Source organism: Aptenodytes patagonicus, chromosome 1 (genome assembly GCF_965638725.1).
Source record: "Aptenodytes patagonicus chromosome 1, bAptPat1.pri.cur, whole genome shotgun sequence".
NCBI classification, from domain to species: domain Eukaryota; kingdom Metazoa; phylum Chordata; class Aves; order Sphenisciformes; family Spheniscidae; genus Aptenodytes; species Aptenodytes patagonicus.
Window position 1 is genome coordinate 38,682,712 of NC_134949.1, and position 19,136 is coordinate 38,701,847.

General features: G+C 46.2%; 1 protein-coding gene across 2 annotated transcripts in view; it reads left to right on the top strand.

Moving 5' to 3' along the window:
- HMGA2 (high mobility group AT-hook 2) overlaps positions 1 to 10,286 on the top strand; it is a 125,197-nt gene extending 114,911 nt beyond the window's left edge. For both annotated transcript variants that reach the window (XM_076328654.1, XM_076328653.1), the window contains one exon: positions 9,723 to 10,286. In XM_076328654.1, the coding sequence (XP_076184769.1) occupies positions 9,723 to 9,770 (48 nt within the window). In that variant the 3' untranslated portion in view covers positions 9,771 to 10,286. The remainder of the gene's footprint in view (positions 1 to 9,722) is intronic.
- The last annotated feature ends 8,850 nt before the right edge of the window (positions 10,287 to 19,136 follow it).

Sequence of the window (19,136 nt, forward strand, 5' to 3'; positions counted from 1 at the left end):
AACTGAATTGCCAGCTGAATTGCCAGTGAGTTTCTTGAGGCAAAGACGATTAACCTTGAAGTAGCCATAAAGGACCTTTGCCCCAGGGTATTAGAACAGAACAAACATTTTTACAAAAATGCCAAACTGTTGCCCTTCTGCAGGTGGGGGGAATGCACCTCTCAAACACCAACAGTTGTCTTATTGTCAGGTTTATCGTCACTCGCAGAGGCGATCACCTCCGGTGCAGGCGCGTCCTGCAGCGGAGCGGCGGATCGCGGCATACAGGGGGGTTTCCTGAGCCGGGGAACCCACAGGGGAGCGCAGAGACCCACCGGGAGCCGGCAGCTCTCACGAGGGCAGCTGACGAGGAGTCAGTGGGGCCAGGAGTAAGGGCTGCCACCCCCCACTCCCACTAAAGGCAGCCCCAGGGAGCGCTGCCACCAGGAGCGCTGCCACCAGGATGAGCAAACAGGGCGTGGCGCGGCAGCTAGGGCGTGGCGCGGCAGTTTGCATGGCAGTTTGCACGGAAGGGCACCTCTTCGAAGGAGAGGCACTCCGCGGGCCAAGTGGGGGACTTGGTGTGCACATAACCCAGCAACTGGGCACAGGTCAAGGGCATTCATCCTACCCAACCCTCAAGGCAGAATGATGGGCACTCGTCTGAGGGTAAAGGCCGCGGCTCCAGCTGGGGGGTCTGCACCATGTATCCCAGCGGCGGCCGATGCCTCCACGCAGACGGAGCTGCTGAAGGGAGAGGCTGCAGTGCAGACCTCAGGCTGCAGGAAGTGCCTAGACCTCTCTCCTGGGGTAGGGACAGGCAGCAGACCTGCCTGCAAAAGGTGTGCCCAGGTGGAGGACCTCCTGCAGCAGGTGGCTGAGCTGCAGGAGGTGGTGAGAAGGCTACCTAACATCAGGGAGGCAGAGAAGGAGCTAGATAGCTGGTTCCAAGCGCAGTCTGCAGCGGACCCACAGCCCACGGCCAAACAGCCAAAAACTCCCCCACTGGCACACGCAGAAGGGAGAGGGGGGGCCAATAATGCAGAAGAATGGATGGTTGCAAAGGCAAGGACCAGCAGGAGGAAGAGACTTCCCCCCAAGCCTGAGGTGCCCTTGCATAACTGCTTCACTGCTCTGCAGACCGAAGAGGAAAGTCCTGTCACACCAGGAGAAGCGATGGAGGCGAGTAATGCAGCCCGATCTGCCCCCTGTATAACAACCAGCGCCACTAAGAAAAGGCGACGGGTGATAGTAGTAGGCGACTCTCTTCTGAGAGGTACGGAGGCACCCATTTGCCGACCAGGCGCACTCTCTAGAGAGGCGTGCTGCTTACTGGGGGCTTGCATCAGGGATGTCACCGAGAGGCTACCAAGCTTCATCCAGTCCACTGACTATTATCCACTGCTGCTGTTTCACGTGGGCACCAGTGACACAGCCAGGAGCAGTCTGAGGACTGTCAAGAAGGACTACAGAGCCCTGGGAGTGGTGGTAAAGGACTGAGGAGCGCAGGTAGTTTTTTCATCAATCCTGCCGGTCAAAGAGAAGGGGTTTGAAAGGGCCAGTTGAATCTGGTGAGTCAACAAATGGTTACGGGACTGGTGCCCCAGCCAGGGGTTCGGCTACTTAGACCATGGGACTCGCTTTGAGAAACCTGGTCTACTGGGGGCTGACGGGGTCCATCTGTCAGAGAAGGGGAAGAGCATCTTCGGTCATAGGCTTGCCAAGCTGGTGAAGAGGGCTTTAAACTAGAGACACCGGGGGAGGGGAACCTCAGTCCATCCCACTCCTACCAGTTTGATGCCAGGGCCAGCAATAGATGCCCAGAGCCTGGAGAAGGAACACAGGTCAGCAGGAGAGCGCCTGAAGAGCAGCACAAAGGAACTCCAGCCACCCAACTTAAATGCCTCTATGCAAACGCACGTAGCATGGGGAAGAAACAAGAGAAGTTAGAGACGTGCACACGCCTGCAGGGTTACGACCTTATTGGCATCACGGAGACGTGGTGGGATGGCTCCTATGATTGGAGTGTTGGGATGGAGGGATACAGGCTCTTTAGGAAGGACAGGCAGGGGAGACGAGGAGGGGGTGTCGCCCTCTATGTCAATGACCAGCTGGAGTGCATGGAGTTCTGCCTGGGGATGGATGAGGAGCCAACCAAGAGCTTGTGGGTCAGGATTAAAGGGAAGGCAGGGACAGGTGACATTATGGTGGGGGTCTGCTACAGGCCACCTGACCAGGAAGACCGAGCAGATGAGGCCCTCTATAGACAGATAGGAACAGCCTCACGCTCACAAGCCCTGGTCCTCATGGGGGACTTCAACCACCCCGACATCTGTTGGAGGGACAACATGGCAGGGCATAAGCAATCCGGGAGGTTCCTGGAATGCGTCGATGACAACTTCCTTCTCCAAGTGGTAGAGGAGCCAATGAGGAGAGGTGCTATGCTGGACCTTGTTCTCACCAACAAGGAGGGGCTGGTGGGGAATGTGAAGCTCAAGGGCAGCCTGGGCTGCAGCGACCACGAAATGGTGGAGTTCAAGATCCTTAGGGCACCGAGGAGGGCACACAGCAAGCTCACTACCCTGGGCTTCAGGAGAGCAGACTTTGGCCTCTTCAGGGATCTGCTTGGTAGAGTGCCATGGGACAAAGCCCTGGAGGGAAGAGGGGCCCAAGAAAGCTGGGTAATATTCAAGGATCACCTGCTTCAAGCTCAGGAGCGATGCATCCCAACAAAGAGGAAGTCAGGCAAAAACGCCAGGAGGCCTGCATGGATGAAGAAGGAGCTCCTGGACAAACTCCAACACAAAAAGGAAGCCTACAGAGGGTGGCAGCAAGGACAGGTAGCCTGGGAGGAATACAGAGAAATTGTCCGAGCAGCCAGGGATCAGGTTAGGAAAGCTAAAGCCCTGATAGAATTAAATCTGGCCAGGGACATCAAGGGCAACAAGAAAAGCTTCTATAGGTACCTCGGGGATAAAAGGAAGACGAGGGAAAATGTGGGCCCTCTCCAGAAAGAAACGGGAGACGTGGTTACCCAGGATACGGAGAAGGTGGAGGTACTCAATGACTTTTTTGCCTCGGTCTTCACCGGCAAGTGCTCGAGCCTCACCGCCCAAGCCGCAGAAGGCAAAGGCAGGTACTGGGAGAATGAAGAGCTGCCTACTGTGGGAGAACATCAGGTTCAAGACCATCTAAGGCACCTGAAGATGCACAAGTCCATGGGACCCGATGAGATCCATCTGCGGGTCCTGAAGGAACTGGCGGATGAAGTTGCTAAGCCACTATCCATCGTATTTGAGAAGTCGTGGCAGTCTGGAGAAGTTCCCACTGACTGGAAAAGGGGAAACATCACCCCCATTTTTAAAAAGGGAAAAAAGGAAGACCCGGGGAACTACAGGCCAGTCAGTCTCACCTCTGTGCCTGGGAAGACCATGGAACAGATCCTGCTGGAAGCTATGCTAAGGCACATGGAGGACAGGGAGGTGATTCGAGACAGCCAGCATGGCTTCACCAAGGGCAAGTCCTGCCTGACCAACCTAGTGGCCTTCTATGCTGGAGTGACTACATCAGTGGACACGGGAAGAGCTACAGATGTCGTCTATCTGGACCTCTGTAAGGCCTTTGACACGGTCCCCCACAACATCCTTTTCTCTAAACTGGAGAGGTATGAATTTGATGGGTGGACTGTCCGGTGGGTGAGGAATTGGTTGGATGGTCGCATCCAGAGGGTAGTGGTCAACGGCTCAATGTCCAGATGGAGATTGGTGACGAGTGGCGTCCCGCAGGGGTCCGTATTGGGACCGGTACTGTTTAATATCTTCATCAGTGACATAGACAGTGGGATTGAGTGCACCCTCAGCAAGTTTGCAGATGACACCAAGCTGAGTGGTGCGGTTGACATGCCAGAGGGACGGGATGCCATCCAGAGGGACCTGGACAAGCTGGAGAAGTGGGCCCGCGTGAACCTCATGAGGTTTAACAAGGCCAAGTGCAAGGTCCTGCACCTGGGTTGGGGCAACCCCCAGTATCAACACAGGCTGGGGGATGAAGGGATTGAGAGCAGCCCTGCCGAGAAGGACTTGGGGGTACCGGTGGATGAAAAGCTGGACATGAGCCAGCAATGTGCGCTCGCAGCCCAGAAGGCCAATCGTATCCTGGGCTGCACCAAAAGAAGCATGGCCAGCAGGTCGAGGGAGGTGATTCTGCCCCTCTACTCTGCTCTGGTGAGACTCCACCTGGAGTACTGCGTCCAGCTCTGGAGCCCTCAGCACAAGAAAGACACAGACCTGTTGGAGTTGGTCCAGAAGAGGGCCACGAAAATGATGAGGGGGATGGAACACCTCTCCTGTGAAGAAAGGCTGAGAGAGTCGGGATTGTTCAGCCTGGAGAAGAGAAGGCTTTGGGGAGACCTTATTGCAGCCTATCAGTACTTAAAGGGGGCTTATAAAAAAGATAGCGGCAAACTTTTTAGCAGGGCCTGTTGCGACAGGACAAGGGGGAATGGCTTTAAACTACAGGGGAGTAGATTTAGACTAGATATAAGGAAGAAATGTTTTACGCTGGGGGTGGTGAAACACCGGCACAGGTTGCCCAGAGAGGTGGTGGATGCCCCATCCCTGGAAACATTCCAGGTCAGGTTGGACGGGGCTCTGAGCAACCTGATCTAGTTGAAGATGTCCCTGCCCACGGCAGGGGGGTTGGACTAGATGACCTTTAGAGGTCCCTTCCAACCCAAACTATTCTATGATTCTATGATTCTAGTTTTGTTGTGACCACTTTGTGGGGGTCCACCAAAAAAAGGAATACAGAGGACATACAAAGACCGAACTAAGCTTGTCTGTTCTTGAGGACACCAGGATGCTACTGGCTGCTTGTACTGCCAGAAAAACAGCCTGCACCAAACAAATGTGGATCACCAAGTGGAGGTCTTGGGCAGCAGGTAGAGCTACATTTCACCTGCGCAGGATGTCATGGGAAAGAAGTCTCTTGGGAACATGGGGTGACTCTGACCTGAAAAGATGCTGTAGTTTAAATATGGTCATTCATTGCACAGCTCCATTCTGGATGGTGCCACCGCTGAGCTGTAGGAATGAGGTGCACATGCTAGTGGTTATCACTTTACATATTCCTGCAGTATACACCAGTTTGTTTTTCCACAGTGGAGAACCTTCAAAAGCAGTGATGCAGCATCATAGCTCTGGAGAGGGTTAGTGGGTCCACACATCTCAACACTGCTGTTCTGTGCCCTTTTAGGTGGCCCAGGGGATCACAGACATCCACACAGAGCAGACAGGCATGACATGGGAGACCAGTGCCCTTCTGGCCTGGCTGCTGGATACCAGATGAGATACCCAGGGCATCTAAAACATCTCTGAGTTCCTATCTTCAGGAAACCAGATCCCACCAAGGATGTCATATTTTGAAATCGTGTGTTGGGCAAGCCCAAATAGGCATACTGGCTGCAGATAGTACTTCTAACTGAAGCCTGCTGTTCTGCCCCCTGATGCTTTTTGTTACCTTCACCACTGTTAAATCAGGGCTAACAACAGCAGTGCCAGCCCCCCGCAGAGTAGCCCTTCTCAGGGCAGATACCTGCTGTGAGCCATTGGGAAACACATGTCCTTTCTCTCCTGCTGGGACCAAACACCATTGAGAGGTGAGGGGGCTGCAATGGTAGGTTCCAGTCCAGTGTACACATCTGCCAGCCGCTTGCCAGTGATACCTCTCAAGAAAAGACCTGTTAAACATTTGTGCACATAGGAGATTTGGAGAAAGCCTTCTTGCAGCTCTTTTTTGGGAGAGACAGCAGCTCACATCACTCCTGGCTTGGTGGGGCAGTTAAAGCAATTAAGGGTGGAAACAGCTCAGGGTGCTGGCTTGCAGTTTGTCTTATAATATCGCACTGTGACCTGTAGCAACTCAGGATGAACGTACCCATGCATGGGACAACCAAGGACAGGACGTGCCACATAAAACTGCCTCTGTGGCGCATCCCCGGGTCAGTCAGCCCCTGAGGGTACATGCATGCAGGGCACAGGGGTGTGCGGGGAGCCACCTGGGAGTCTTAGCAGCAGGGAGTAAAGCCTGAGCTATGCATCTGAGTATTTACCCTGCCCTTCAGGTGCATGTCCTATTCACCCTGAGGTCTGCGTGGCTGTGGCTGCCCTGTTAGCCAGATCCGACCTGGTTAGTTTGAAGCTTTCTCGGGTTTCTCTTTGCAGTCTGCTAGCCCAGCCTGTTGCGAGCTTGCTGCAGCAGGAAGCAAATAACCAGGGGAGTAGCTGTTCAAGGCAAAACTGGGTCGATGAACATTTACGCTCAGTTAACACATGTCACCATTCTGTCTCCACAACTACAGTGAATGCACCTAAAAAGTGAGAACAACCTGAATTAAGGCTGCCATGTAACCTGAAACCTTTGCTTCTTGGCTGAGTGCTTCCTGTGGTGGTGTTGCTGAATTTATGCTCTGCATGGCTATCACGCTGTGACTGAGTGACTTCGATTTCTAATGTCTGCTCTGATGACCATGTTTTCCTTCTTGATTTTTGCCCTTCTCTTCAACTTGATCGGAAGCACGTCTGGACTTACAAAGTATTTCACTCCAGCCCCAGTTCCTCCTTCGACTTTTGACTCAGGGACAGATCCTACGATGCATGGCTATGCCATCGACCTTGGTGGGTCTGTGAGGACTTGTAAGTGCCTGGAGGGTGCTAGCTGATGGTAAAGCATCCTTTCTCTGAGGTGCCCAGCGCCCTGACGTGCCACACAGTGCACTTCAGTGAATCTCTGGCTGAACCGGCTCAGTGCAGAGCCGGTTTGCAACTTCTACGGGGTGCACAGTTTTCAGAACACCTGCCCCCCCTCCATCTTTTGGGGAGAAGTCTGTGTGCATGTGGGTGCTGTAAAGGCAAAGGGTGGGTTGAGGATCACAGCTGCACAACTTTCTGATATTTGCAACCAGTTTTTCACCAGTGCAAAAAATCCCTCTGTGTTCCTGTCTTATACATCTGCATTTTCTCTTTCAGAACCTCTACTCACTTCTTCCTTTGGGTCCCTCCATGCATATATGTCTGATTTGTATAATCCCTTTGTTTGAATTGTAAGCACTTCAGAGCAGCAGTCATGTCTCCATCTGTATCTTGACAAGGGACTTACATGATAGGTTGGCTTAAAACCACCCGTCTGTAACTGAGCTATCTTAGGCTTTTGCAAGGAATGAACTTAATGAAAGAAAGTTTTCTTTTTGCTGCACAACAATCTGATCACTTTGCCAGCTTTTCTTCATGAAAAAAAGTCTTTCCCAAGGCTGGTGTGAATTTGAAGTCTGCCAGTCTCAAATATTTTTTAATAATTAGTTTATTATTTAAATATTTGGGGAGGGGTTAGCTTGATTTTTGGTTTCTCATCCTTCCAGATACTACAGGTACACACATTCGTATATACGCAGATGAGAGAAACTCATCCTTCATTACATGAACATACATATGTAGATGAAGGAAGAGCTTCTCATTCATTTTCTTGGTCACTGCAGCAGGGGCTACAAGGAAGAAAAAATATTGTGAGATTCACAGTAAAAATCACTAGAGTGGGCAACTCTCTAACTAAAAATAGCTCTGTGGCTACCCTGGCTGGGCTCTGATGTATGTCCTTCCACATACTTTGCTTCTCCCCCACCCTTCTTATTCCATGATCGGAAGTCCACCTTCATGGAAAATGAGTCCATCAGGTTTCAGTAGTCTCCTGACAAGCCAAGTGTGAAACAAAGTGAGCTGCCGCTCCACAACCATGCGTGCGCAGCCGTCTTCTGGGAAATGACGATGAGAGGCTCAGGGCTGACTGCGGTGCTGTAAGGAATTAAGCGCGTGATCATCATCAAATACCAAAACATGTCTACCTGTATTACGTTAAGAGCACAGAACCCACAGTCGTAATTTTTAACTGAAATGCTTGGCTTGGAGGCAAAGCCGGTGTTTGCCTTGATCATCCCAAGTTCTGAATTACCAAGGCTCAAACCAACATATTTTGCACTCTGTCTCCACGTGCAGCCCAAATTAGCCTTTCGTTAGGTGCCTGTAGATACCATTTTTCTTCCTGACTGAAATGTTGTAACAGTCGCAGCCCCGTTCTGCAGGGAGGGTAAGCAGGGAAAATGCATTACGCATTAATGAGATTCGATGGAGTGTGAGCGCAGGTCCCCCAGTGCTGCCAGGGACGGCGTAAAATTCGCTTAATGGTTTCATGAGGCGGGGGTCATTTTCATAGCAGCACTGTGAATATAACCCTGCTACAAGTGGACACGAGTTGTTGTGAGGAAGAAATTGTTCATCTGCATGATAGATCGGTGTCTTCTGGAATTTAAATATTAATTGAAAAGTCAAGGTCAGAGGGCAGCTGACACTTGACTTTGCTCTCTTTCCTCTGTCCACGGCTTTGATCACGCTACATCTTTCTTTGTGCCTGGTGCTCAAGAGAGTACCCCAGGGTCATGGCCTGTTTCCTAGTCAAGAGGTAAAAACCTACTGGCTTAAATATCAGAGGCCCAAGCTTTAGCAGGGGGTGGGGGTATGAAGGGAGAGGGGGGAGCATTTGCTTCATGCTTTTCACATTTCCCACATAACCCAAAGCAGACTAAACAAAACCAGTGTGAAATCTCATGGCTTGATGCTGCTATGGTTATATTTTTTAAGCTGTCATCCATTCATTTATACTTATGTTTATTCCCTGGATTTACAGCTTTTTTTTTTCGGCCTTTTCTTGTGGGGAGGTGGGGGGGGGGAGGTTGAAACCTTTTGAAAGGGGATTGCAGTGAGCAGTGGCCTATGATTAAAGCCCAGTGTTTTTCCTTGATGCCGCTCCTCCACAGCAGTGTCACACATGGTAGCATTTAGGAGCCCTTCACAGCTGAGGTGTTTCAAACACTAATGAATGGAAGTTTGGTCATATAACGCAGGCAAGCTTTAAGGCATGCTTTGCTGAATGGTGTACTGTAGTGGCCTGGGAAAGGAAGAGAGTTATAAATTGTGTCAGTTAGCCACCCAGACAAAATGAAGCCATGTGGAAAATCAAATCTATTAAAGTATGAAGACTGTTATAAGCTGTTTTAAGCTGGTCATTCTTAAAAGGTCTCAGTTGGCTGAGGGAGTAAATTCCTGTTTTTCCTAGATCTTTTTCACATGCTGTCTCAGGCGATGATGTGCAGCATTTGATAAAAAACAACTTTTCACTGACAGCCCCTTTTATCAGAAATGTTTTGCCCCCAGTTTACTGCCCACGTCCTGGAAGGTACTGCACAGTTGTTAAATAAGCAGTGTAAGAGCATCGCATTTGGGCAGGCTTGCTGAAGTCGAACATGAAGGCAGCGGTGGGCTGGAGGAGGACAGCGAATGAGGAGGAGAAGGCTTCCCAGAGCACCCACTTAACATTGGATACCTGCTCAAAATGCTTTCCATTTTCTAGCGGCCCACGTCTGTTGGCTGTTAAGAGGGCCGTGACAGAGCACAGCACAAATTATTTTTTCGTGGCACCCCCTGGGGTAGGAGGAAAGCCTGGCAAACTAAAGCAGGGTGACTGGAGAGCGGGAGACCTTCCCCTCCTCCCCAAGGTGGCCTCTTGAGATGTCACAGCAGCTGTAAAGGGCATTTTGTTAGCTCAGGAGGTAACTGTCAGCTGTGTGAGAGAAGAGTGAGGTGGCAGCCTAAGACGCACGGTCGCCACTATTTATTTTTTCTGTTTGTGTATTCTAGGAAGAGACTGAAGAAACGTCCTCACAAGAGTCTGCAGAGGAAGACTAGGAGGCCGCACCATGCAATTTCTACCTCATCAGCAGTTGGGTCTTTTGAAGGGAGAAGACACTGCCTTGACCACTTATTTTCTATTGCCATGGTCTTTCCACTTTTGCCTGGGGGAAAAAAAAATAGCATAACCTTAAAAAGGATTTGACTAATCATCTTCTTTGTAATCCCTTCACGGTCCCAGGTTTAGTGAAAAACTGCTGTAACACAAAGGGGACACAGATTAACGATGCAACTTTTAATTACTGTTTTCTTTTTTCTTAACCTACTAATAGTTTGTTTGAGCTGCTAAGTAAGGGTGAATGGGTCAAGAAGAGCTCCAAATCAGGTTTATGTCATTCACTGCACTGCATATAAACAAGAAACTTGTAACATAGTCATTATAATGGGCATTGAAATAGGAAAGGCTGGGTGTGTAACACTATAGCCTTGCAACACTTCCAGCAACCCACTCCCTACTTAGTGAACTCCCTGTTTTAGAACACCAAAGATAAGGGATAGATACTACTCTTTTTTTTTTGTAACCTTCTTGTAGACTTGTACTTGATTTTTTTTTTTTTTTTTAAGACTTACTGTTATTTCAGGAGAAAAATTGAAAGCTGATCTTTCACTTCATTCAGCTGGTAACGGAAGAAAGAAATCAACACGAAAAAGGTACTTTCATTTTGCAAAAGGGAAGAAAGACAAAGATCCGTTGTATAGTTATAGATACAAACATGTCAGCAGAAGTAATAGTAAACAAAATGAACAGCCCTCATCTTCTGGACCATAGGAAGCCAGACGGAGTTGGTTTTCTGTAGAGCCAGGCATTTTCTATGGAAACAAAAATGACTGACACCAAACACTCTTATGCCGTTAATGACTAAGTCTTTATCGAGAAAAGTGTTTTAAAACATACAGAAAGGTACCTCAAAATTAATCATGAATTTATCTCAACAAAAATAATCCATATGTTTTGCTTAGTTTCGACTAATTCCACTCGTCCTGTACCAGTATTTCAAAAGAATTGAGTCTCTCCTCATTACTCATCAGTCATGATGTAAGAACCAACACCACGTACCTCAGCTAAGCTCGTGCATTACTTTAAGCAATGTATTTTGACATAGGATGGTTCACTGAGCACCTCTGTGCCAGTGGCATTTCTCCATCTTTTCATTCAAAGCAGCACTTTTAGCACCAGATGCAATATTACCCCACTATTCAATACTACCTCTGATTTTTACAATTAACTCAACAGACTGATAAATACATGCTGCTATACACATTAAATGCAGGAAATTTTTACTGGGTAGATAATCATGAGTATCTGCATTTTCCCCTTATTTCTACTTCAACACTTAATTGCAGTTAAGGAAGCAATATCTTTATTGTGTTTCGGCATGACTATGTATTTTTCTTTCTCTTGGTTTGTTTTTGGTTTTTTTTAATGTACTTACCCTATTCTCTGCTAGACTTCTGTGTAATGTACTGTTAACTTGAATATATTTTTGTACTGAATTGCTGATAGGTTTGTGAGGATAATTTTCTTCAATGACACTACATGACATAGAAAAAAATTTAGCTGTAATGTTTAAATATTACTGTCCAAGTTTGTACCTCAAATGAATTGTTTAAAGAAATGGACTAATTGATTGACAAAGACCTACCTCCAGACTTTAAATGGAATGAACTTGTTACTTTCAGCATTAGTTTTGAGACGTTTGAAACAGTTAGGACTGCAACTAATCCCTAATTCAAAACTATTTTTGTAAAATAACTTGTGGAAAGTGAACACATTTTAAATTACTTTCGTATTAAAAAAAAAAACGAACAAAAAAAAAACCTTCAAAGAAACTTGAAGCTTTGTAGGTGGGAAGCAACAAGCTCAGCTTTTGCATAATGCAATCACAAATATGTGTTTAAAAAAATTAATTAGTAGATTGTAAGAAAATACTTGACAAGTATTTTCATGTATTTTACACAAATGTGATTTTGTAATATGTTTCAGCCAGATTTATTTTAAATGCTTCTTATGTAGAGGTTTTTATTCTCCTCTCTCTCACTTTTGTTGTTCTTTCTCTCTCTCTCCCCTTCTATTTCATTTCCTCTATTTCTGTTTTATTTTCCTTCTTCCTCTCTTTCCTAGTCAGTACTTTGTATCATTGTATTAATAACTGGGCCAGGGGTAGTTTCTCAGGAAGGCATCTGTTGGTATGGCTTTAGTACCGAGCCAAATGCAGTTAAAGATAACTACTTACTGGCTTCTTCCAAGAGGCAGTGTCAAGAACTGCGGACTTCCTCGAAAGCCCGCAGAGGGTTCAGTGACGGAAATCGCTGAGAAAGAGCTGATCGGAGTATTACAACTAGTCACGTTAATATTAAATGAAAGAGAAATAATCCTAGCTATACAGTAGCTCTAATAGGCCAAATCCAGTGTCACTTCAAGGCAGTAGAAGGAATTCTGCTGACTTCAAAGGGCATCGAATCAAGCCTTAGCAAGTCTCTTTTGGGGTTTGGGGGTTTTTTTGCATTTTTTAAAACCACAGTATTCAGTGGATGACACGGAAGTAATCTCTGGGTGTGTGTCACACTTCAACCTCCGAGAGACTTACCACTCTGATGAACTGAATCTTGTATTTTCTATATATTGTAGTACAATCAAAACACATTACTACCTCTTAGGGCCTACTATACCTCATTTTTTCAGACTGAAAAATTGCATGTGGCCATTGAATCAGTGAGAACATCATAAAATTTTTTATATATATAGTTTATTTTTATGGGAGATAAATTTTATACGACTGTTCTTTGCTGTCATTGGTCACTGCTAACTAAGACTGGACATTTAACTCTTCTACCATTTCTGCAAGAGAGGTATGTTTGCAGGAAAAAAAAATAACCGCTTCAAGATGTTTAACTACAGTTTACTTTTTCTTTTGAGTGTCTTCTAACTTTTTGCTTTGTTCTTCGTGTAGAGTTGCTGTCTATGATTGTACTTCGAATCGCTTGCTTGTTGAAAATGTTCCTTTAATGGATTATCACAGTCTGTTCAGCACAATAAACATAATAGCCTCTGTGATCCCCATGTTGTTTGATTCCTAGACTTTTGTCACAGTTCCATAAAATGGGTAATAAAGTTTGGTCACAGTGACCAAATTTGTAAAAGCTTTGCATGCAAGTAGTCTTTTTTTGTCCCAGGACCGTAGGCATGTGCCTAAGAAGAAGTGCATTTGCTGTTAAGGGCCCCCAGGGGTGAGTGCTCAGCAGAGGGACACATCTTATGAGGCTCCCTAAAGGTGAGGCACCCGTTCCTGGCTTGGGACTTGCTGTGCTGAGCTAAGGGCTAAGCCGTGCACTGGGGAGCAGTGATCCTACCTGCCAGACAGAAAATACTATAGCACAGGCAAGACTGAAATGGGGTTTGTTGCCTGGCTTCTAACCTGCCTCTTGGGGGTCCACCAAGATGATGAGCCTTCTCCTCTCTCTACGCAAGATTGCAGTTCACATCCAAGTTCATGGAGTTTATATGATGCAGCCATTAGGTTAAAAAGAGCAGGTACTCAGAGCAGCAGAGACAGGGATGTGGCTGGGTATGGTCTGGGGCAAAACTTGAGGAGCTCAGGAAACTCTGCATTAAACACTGACCCCTCCAAAGCTGTAATAGGCAGGTTGGGCAGGATTCTTCTGGCTTCCCCTCTTCATTTGCTCTTACATGGTCCCCTGGCCTGTTACAATGAGATTTAAAGATTGCGGTGCATGTCCATTCATTCATACTTGCAACCATGCCTCTCTCACCTAAGACGATTGTTCAGATATTAATTCCTCAGATGTTTAGGTTTACACATTCTTTGTGTTCACTCATTTGCAAACTCTCCACCTAATCTCTTTTGGCTTAGTAACCTCTGCTTTCCCAAGGGCTTCATGGCATGTTCCCTTTGGACTCGGTTACTTGTAAAATAACCAAAATACAATCACAAAAAAAGCATTAAGTAGTAACACCCATTCAGTCCTGAGTCAGAGATGTGAGTAATTGCATTCATCACGTTATGTATCCTCTTCTCTTCTCCTTTCTCACCCTGCTCGGTGGTATTAAAGGATCATTCCACTTTTCGATCTTCCTGGTGGTCTTCTTCCCTGTGGTTGCCATCACTCGGATCTTCCTGTTATTTTATCTGATGTGATTCTCCAGCTGTAACCCACCCACCTTATGGATCAGCCAAGTGGCTGAACTTCTGCTACCCTGTGCTGAACTCCCCTCTACTTCTTATTAGTCATTCCTCCAGCTTGCTTCACTCCCACTTCCCTTCTCGGGGCATCTTCCAATAAACTTCTGCACGCTTGATGCCACAGTGGGACTATTTGTGTGTATAAAACTAATCGGCTTCTGCAGGATCAAGGCCTGCGTTTGTCTAGCGGCCAAGAGTGCTTTATCCAAGGTGCCTGTGGCAAGGGTCTTATTAAGTTTCTGCTTTTGCTTCCCACTCCCATCACATCACATCCACACAAAGATGGGGAATTACTGAAAGCTGGCGCTGCCAGTGCCTTGCACAGCAATTTAATTGTCCGTAGCTTTTTTTAAAACCAGAACATCTGGTCTGGTCATCATTAGAGACAGGATCCAGAGCAATGGCAACAACATGTTCCTCTGATCACAAGAGAGGAGTCAGATTTTTCACACCTCAAACTTCACCTGAAGCCTGAACGAAGCAATGTTTCTCACCCCGGCACCTTTGCATGTATGGACGTAGAATTTCTGTCTCTCAATTCATCCTTTTTTAATCTCCCACCATCCTCCTGATCACATTAATTTTTAAACATACAAATGTACTTTGGCATATAGCCTTTAGTGCAAATAAAGGTCCAATTGCTATATGCCTTCTTGATTCAGAAATAATACCAATTGAAGCTTTTTTACATCTACTTGCTCAGTCAAACGAATGTCTGCCACTGTGTGTTACATAGTCTGAAAAATACAGACATCGTTGCTGTCTGGACGTTTCATAGCCAGCACAATTAATGTGGGTTAATGCTCTGCTCCTGCTGGGCTCCCGGACCCATGGGCTGTGTGCCACGCTAGGAGACACTAGTGACGGGGAAACCTCGACCCCCTTGCCAGCCCACCTCACTCACAGGCACACGAGGAGCGAAGCCACCCCATGCCCGCACTCCACCTTGCTCCGGGGCATCTCCGTAGTGCAGTTCCCGCTCTAGCAGAGTTGCTGCTCCGCCTGTTGTCACGTCCTTCAGGTCCTTCAGTCGCTGTGATGAGCTCTGCTGTTGCTCTTACCCTCTGGGCTGATTCACCTCCATGTGACAAGGTTTAACGTGTCTTTTTTTCTTCCCACCTTTTATTTCCCTTTGCCACCCAAACAACCTTTTGGCTTACTGGAAATTTTTTTCATTTCTTTCCTTCCCACTTTTAATGCTTTAGTGATTTAATGCTTTTGCCCCCCTTTATTGCTCCAGACTTGCAGTGCAGTTGTTCCAGTATTCAAGAAAAAGAAGGCATCTTCCTGTAATTAACATCCTCTGAAGATACATGAATGTAATTATGATTAGCCTGAAGATAACAGTCCAATGTGGTAGCAGTTTAAGTGGGAAGCAATCTGCCTATTTACACTCTAAAATAAGGCTGCAGATGGTTGCACCCCAAACCGTGCAGCACAGGATTATCATCAGCTTTTATCTGCTAGCAAAAGGGGAAATTGGAACATTAGGAGATAAGACACAAGTCTTCAACAGTGCTTCCCTACTAAGATGGGGATAATTAAGCACAGCTAAAAACGTTAGCTTTATAAAGGAGGAGCTTTACATTGTTAATAATGGCTAGGGTAAAACTGGAGCAGGAATCCAAACATATGCTACATTAAGGCACGCTATTAAAATAATCAGTGAAAGAAAATAACAAATGAAAGCTGGGTGGATCTGAAAAATCAATGGCAGGCAGAAACATTAATTAGCCAGAGAGGAAACTTAGCAAAGGCAGAATTCCCATCAAAAAACAAGATTACATTACATTACATGTGAATGTCAGCTACAAAATATTATGCGGGACCACCAAAGATTATGATTTTAATCATAGGGGTTTTTAATTCAGAAAATCTATTAAATATATATAGTCCCTTAAGGCATTTTATTCTTAGTTCAGGGAGTAGGCAGAAAAATAAGCACATTTTTATTGCATTGGAACACATTTGCCATAAAACCATAGTTTTAGCAATATCACATAATAAAAACTAAAATTTAAATCAACATTTGAAAACAAATCAGCTCAGCAGATGCATAGAAGGAGTTACTTTGGCCCTACATAACTGCAGAGTATTGTCTTTAAAGCTACATCAGTCTAAGATGGGGGTTTTATGAGGCCTGACATGCTCTAAAGGTGTTTACAATGAATTGCCACTCCTAGACTGCAGCTGCTCTTGGGGCCAAGACAAATTAATCTCTATCTAAGGTGCTGTTATAAGACTATTTTTGCCAAAAGTTCATAATGTGCTCAGTTTGGGATGGTTGAGGTTTGGCATTTATATCCCAACAAATACACAGTAACTTCAGTGAGATCCAAGACCTGGGGAATGTCACCCACTGGCGTCTGCCCCCGCGATCCAGACTTTTGGTCTCCCCAGAGCAGGAAAAAAGCAGGAGAAAAGCAGGACCACATATGGCTGTTCTTGTGTTACTAGCAACGCCCTTGAGATGCACCTCACTGTCCAGTTATAGTCCCCAGAGGTCTCAGAGGTACCACCATGATTGGTCAACAAGTCACCTTACTTCTTTGCAGGGAGAAAGGGGTCTTGCCCTAAACAACACTGTGTGTGGCAAAGCTCATGACACAGAACTTGTGTTTGAGGAGGCCGTAACAAAAACCCCGCTCTCACCTGTGCAAACAGTTTACAATCATGAGACGCATCTCTCTGTGTCTTTGGGTGCGCGAAACTATACAGCAGGACCATAACTGTGACTGTACCTTTTTAACGCTTTTAAAATACATATATATTTTAGATTTTTCAAAGGCTTCTGGTGATTCTCCATCACATGTGCCTCTGGCACACTCAGCGAAGTATTATATTGTATTTAAACCAACAACAGAGCAATGACACAGCACAGGGTAGGAGACGAGAATGAATGTCAGAAGCCTTGTATTATCCAGACCAATAAGGACATTTGTTTCATAAATAAGTTTCGCTGCATCATTAGTCACAGTTTTATAGGGGCAAAAGTTACAGTTTCTGATTAAAATCCTTAGAATTAAATTGCTTCATCGGCACTTAATTATCCATGCTGGGAATGGAAGCTGGCTTCCTTCTGTCAGAATTTGATACGGAACACCTCAGTTTGGTTATATGTGTGTGCTACATGAAAATAGTCCCCGTCTTTCTTAGCCAATACACACAATTAAATGGTATAGCTCCTGATTTCGATAGGAAATAGGCTTAAGAAAGGAAAATAGGAAGTTTTCATTTCCTATGGAACACAGGAAGCATTTATAATCTTCTGTCTATCCCCTTTCCCTTCAACAACTTCAAGGCTGTTTCCATTCTTTTCAGTAATTAGCCTTGACCTGGAAAGGATGACCTCTACTATTGCCTTTTTCTCATGAAGTCTTGACTTAGATCAGCTTGTAGTGCACAGATTTACCTTTGTACTTTTCTGAACTCTACATTATGGGAAACCTCAAGGACTTAAATACACTTATAGGACATGCAGCCCTGAAAGTAACTGGTCGTGGATAAGTAATGACTTTCCTGGTGTCACCAAAACCTGCAAAATCATGAGGCTAAATAGGCACAGATTGGGGTGCACACAAATGACAGAGGCAGCGAAGAAAACAGTGCTGGGGAGTTGAGTGAAACCTTACTGGAGTTGCTTATGGCAATGAGTGTTAGCAATAATTAATCCCTTTCATGGAAGTGAAGATCAGCTAAAGTTACAACCTCTGCTCCATACACAGAAACTAGTAAAATACATTTTATTGTTATTATAGTAAATTATATGTGAAAAAAGCAAGAGAAAAACAGAAGTGGAGAAAGGAGTGACAGAGCGATGCAAATAGCACTGGGAGCGTGGCCGGAGGAAAGCTTAGCAAGAGCACTTTCGGCCCAAGTGCAGACTAGAAGGACTAAACCTGTGAGCAAAGGAGCTGCGTACGGCTCCTTGGTCCATTCCTGCTCTGCTCGAGAGACCAGACTCAGCACATTCCTCATGAAGAGGCAGGCATAGGTCAAGCAACACCTGACTCAATTTGTCTTTCTAAATGAAAATATATCCAGGGCCCTGAATTTTGGCTAATTGCTTGGCTTGGGAATGGGAAAGTGTTCAAAAACAGTCATATGCACACATGCAGAGCAGAGCAGAGCAGAGCAGAGGGCATCCCAGAGTGTATCAGCAGGTTGGGACAGCTGCCCCTACTCACACCTCCCCGTTTGAGATGGAAGGCTGCTGATACCGTGCTATTTATACACCTTGCTTTTCTTCTGCTCAGATACTTTATGGAAATTCAGAGGCTAACACACAGCTCCTAATAAACTTAACATTCTGCTGTTGGCTTAAGCATAGCTGTGAGTTACTCTAGAAAATTAAAAATGAGGGAACAGATCAATAAACCATTCAGAAGTAACCATTCCCTGCCTGCTACACACTATCACAGCTAACGCACTAACTCCATTATGCTCTATAACAGAGTCGCTTTGAAATACCCTTACTGGTAAGATCAGGACTTCTGAAGTGCCTTTGAAAGCTCACCAAGCATGGTACAGTCTAGGGGCCTCATTCTAGATGATGCTGATCATCCTGCTCCTGGGACCTGAGGGACTTAGCATTTTGCAGGATCTGGCCTTGAATTTGGCCTCGCTTTAGTTCCCTTGCTGAGGCTACTGTACTGTATATAGAGCGTTAAATTGGTTTACATGAGGTTTCCCTTTCACCCATTGTTGTGGGTTTCAGTAAAACTATCCAGTGGTGACTAAGCAGAGAAAAGCCAACCTTCATCTGAGAAGCTTCCAAAACACTTCCTATTTTTGTAAGTTCAATGCACCTGCACCAGCCCCACAGTTTTGCAATGGGTGATTGAGATGTACAGATGCGATTTTACACTGCCAGGAGGGTGATGCACAGAGATGTAAGGCTACAGACACCTTGGGTGTATGATTCTCTCTGTTTCCCAACGACGAAAGTCCAAAAGCTTCTCTGCCCTGAGTGGACTGAGTCCCTCAGTGACAGAGCCCTGCAATAATGTCAGCAGTGCAAACCTTTGGGATAAGCTCTTCTCCCCCACCACATGCACGAGGGCAGTTAAAGACACTTTGACAGCATCAGTAAAATGAGCGGGTGCTCTCGTAGTCAATGGAGGTGTAGGGGATTGCACTAGAGCAGCCACACCGTGGTTTC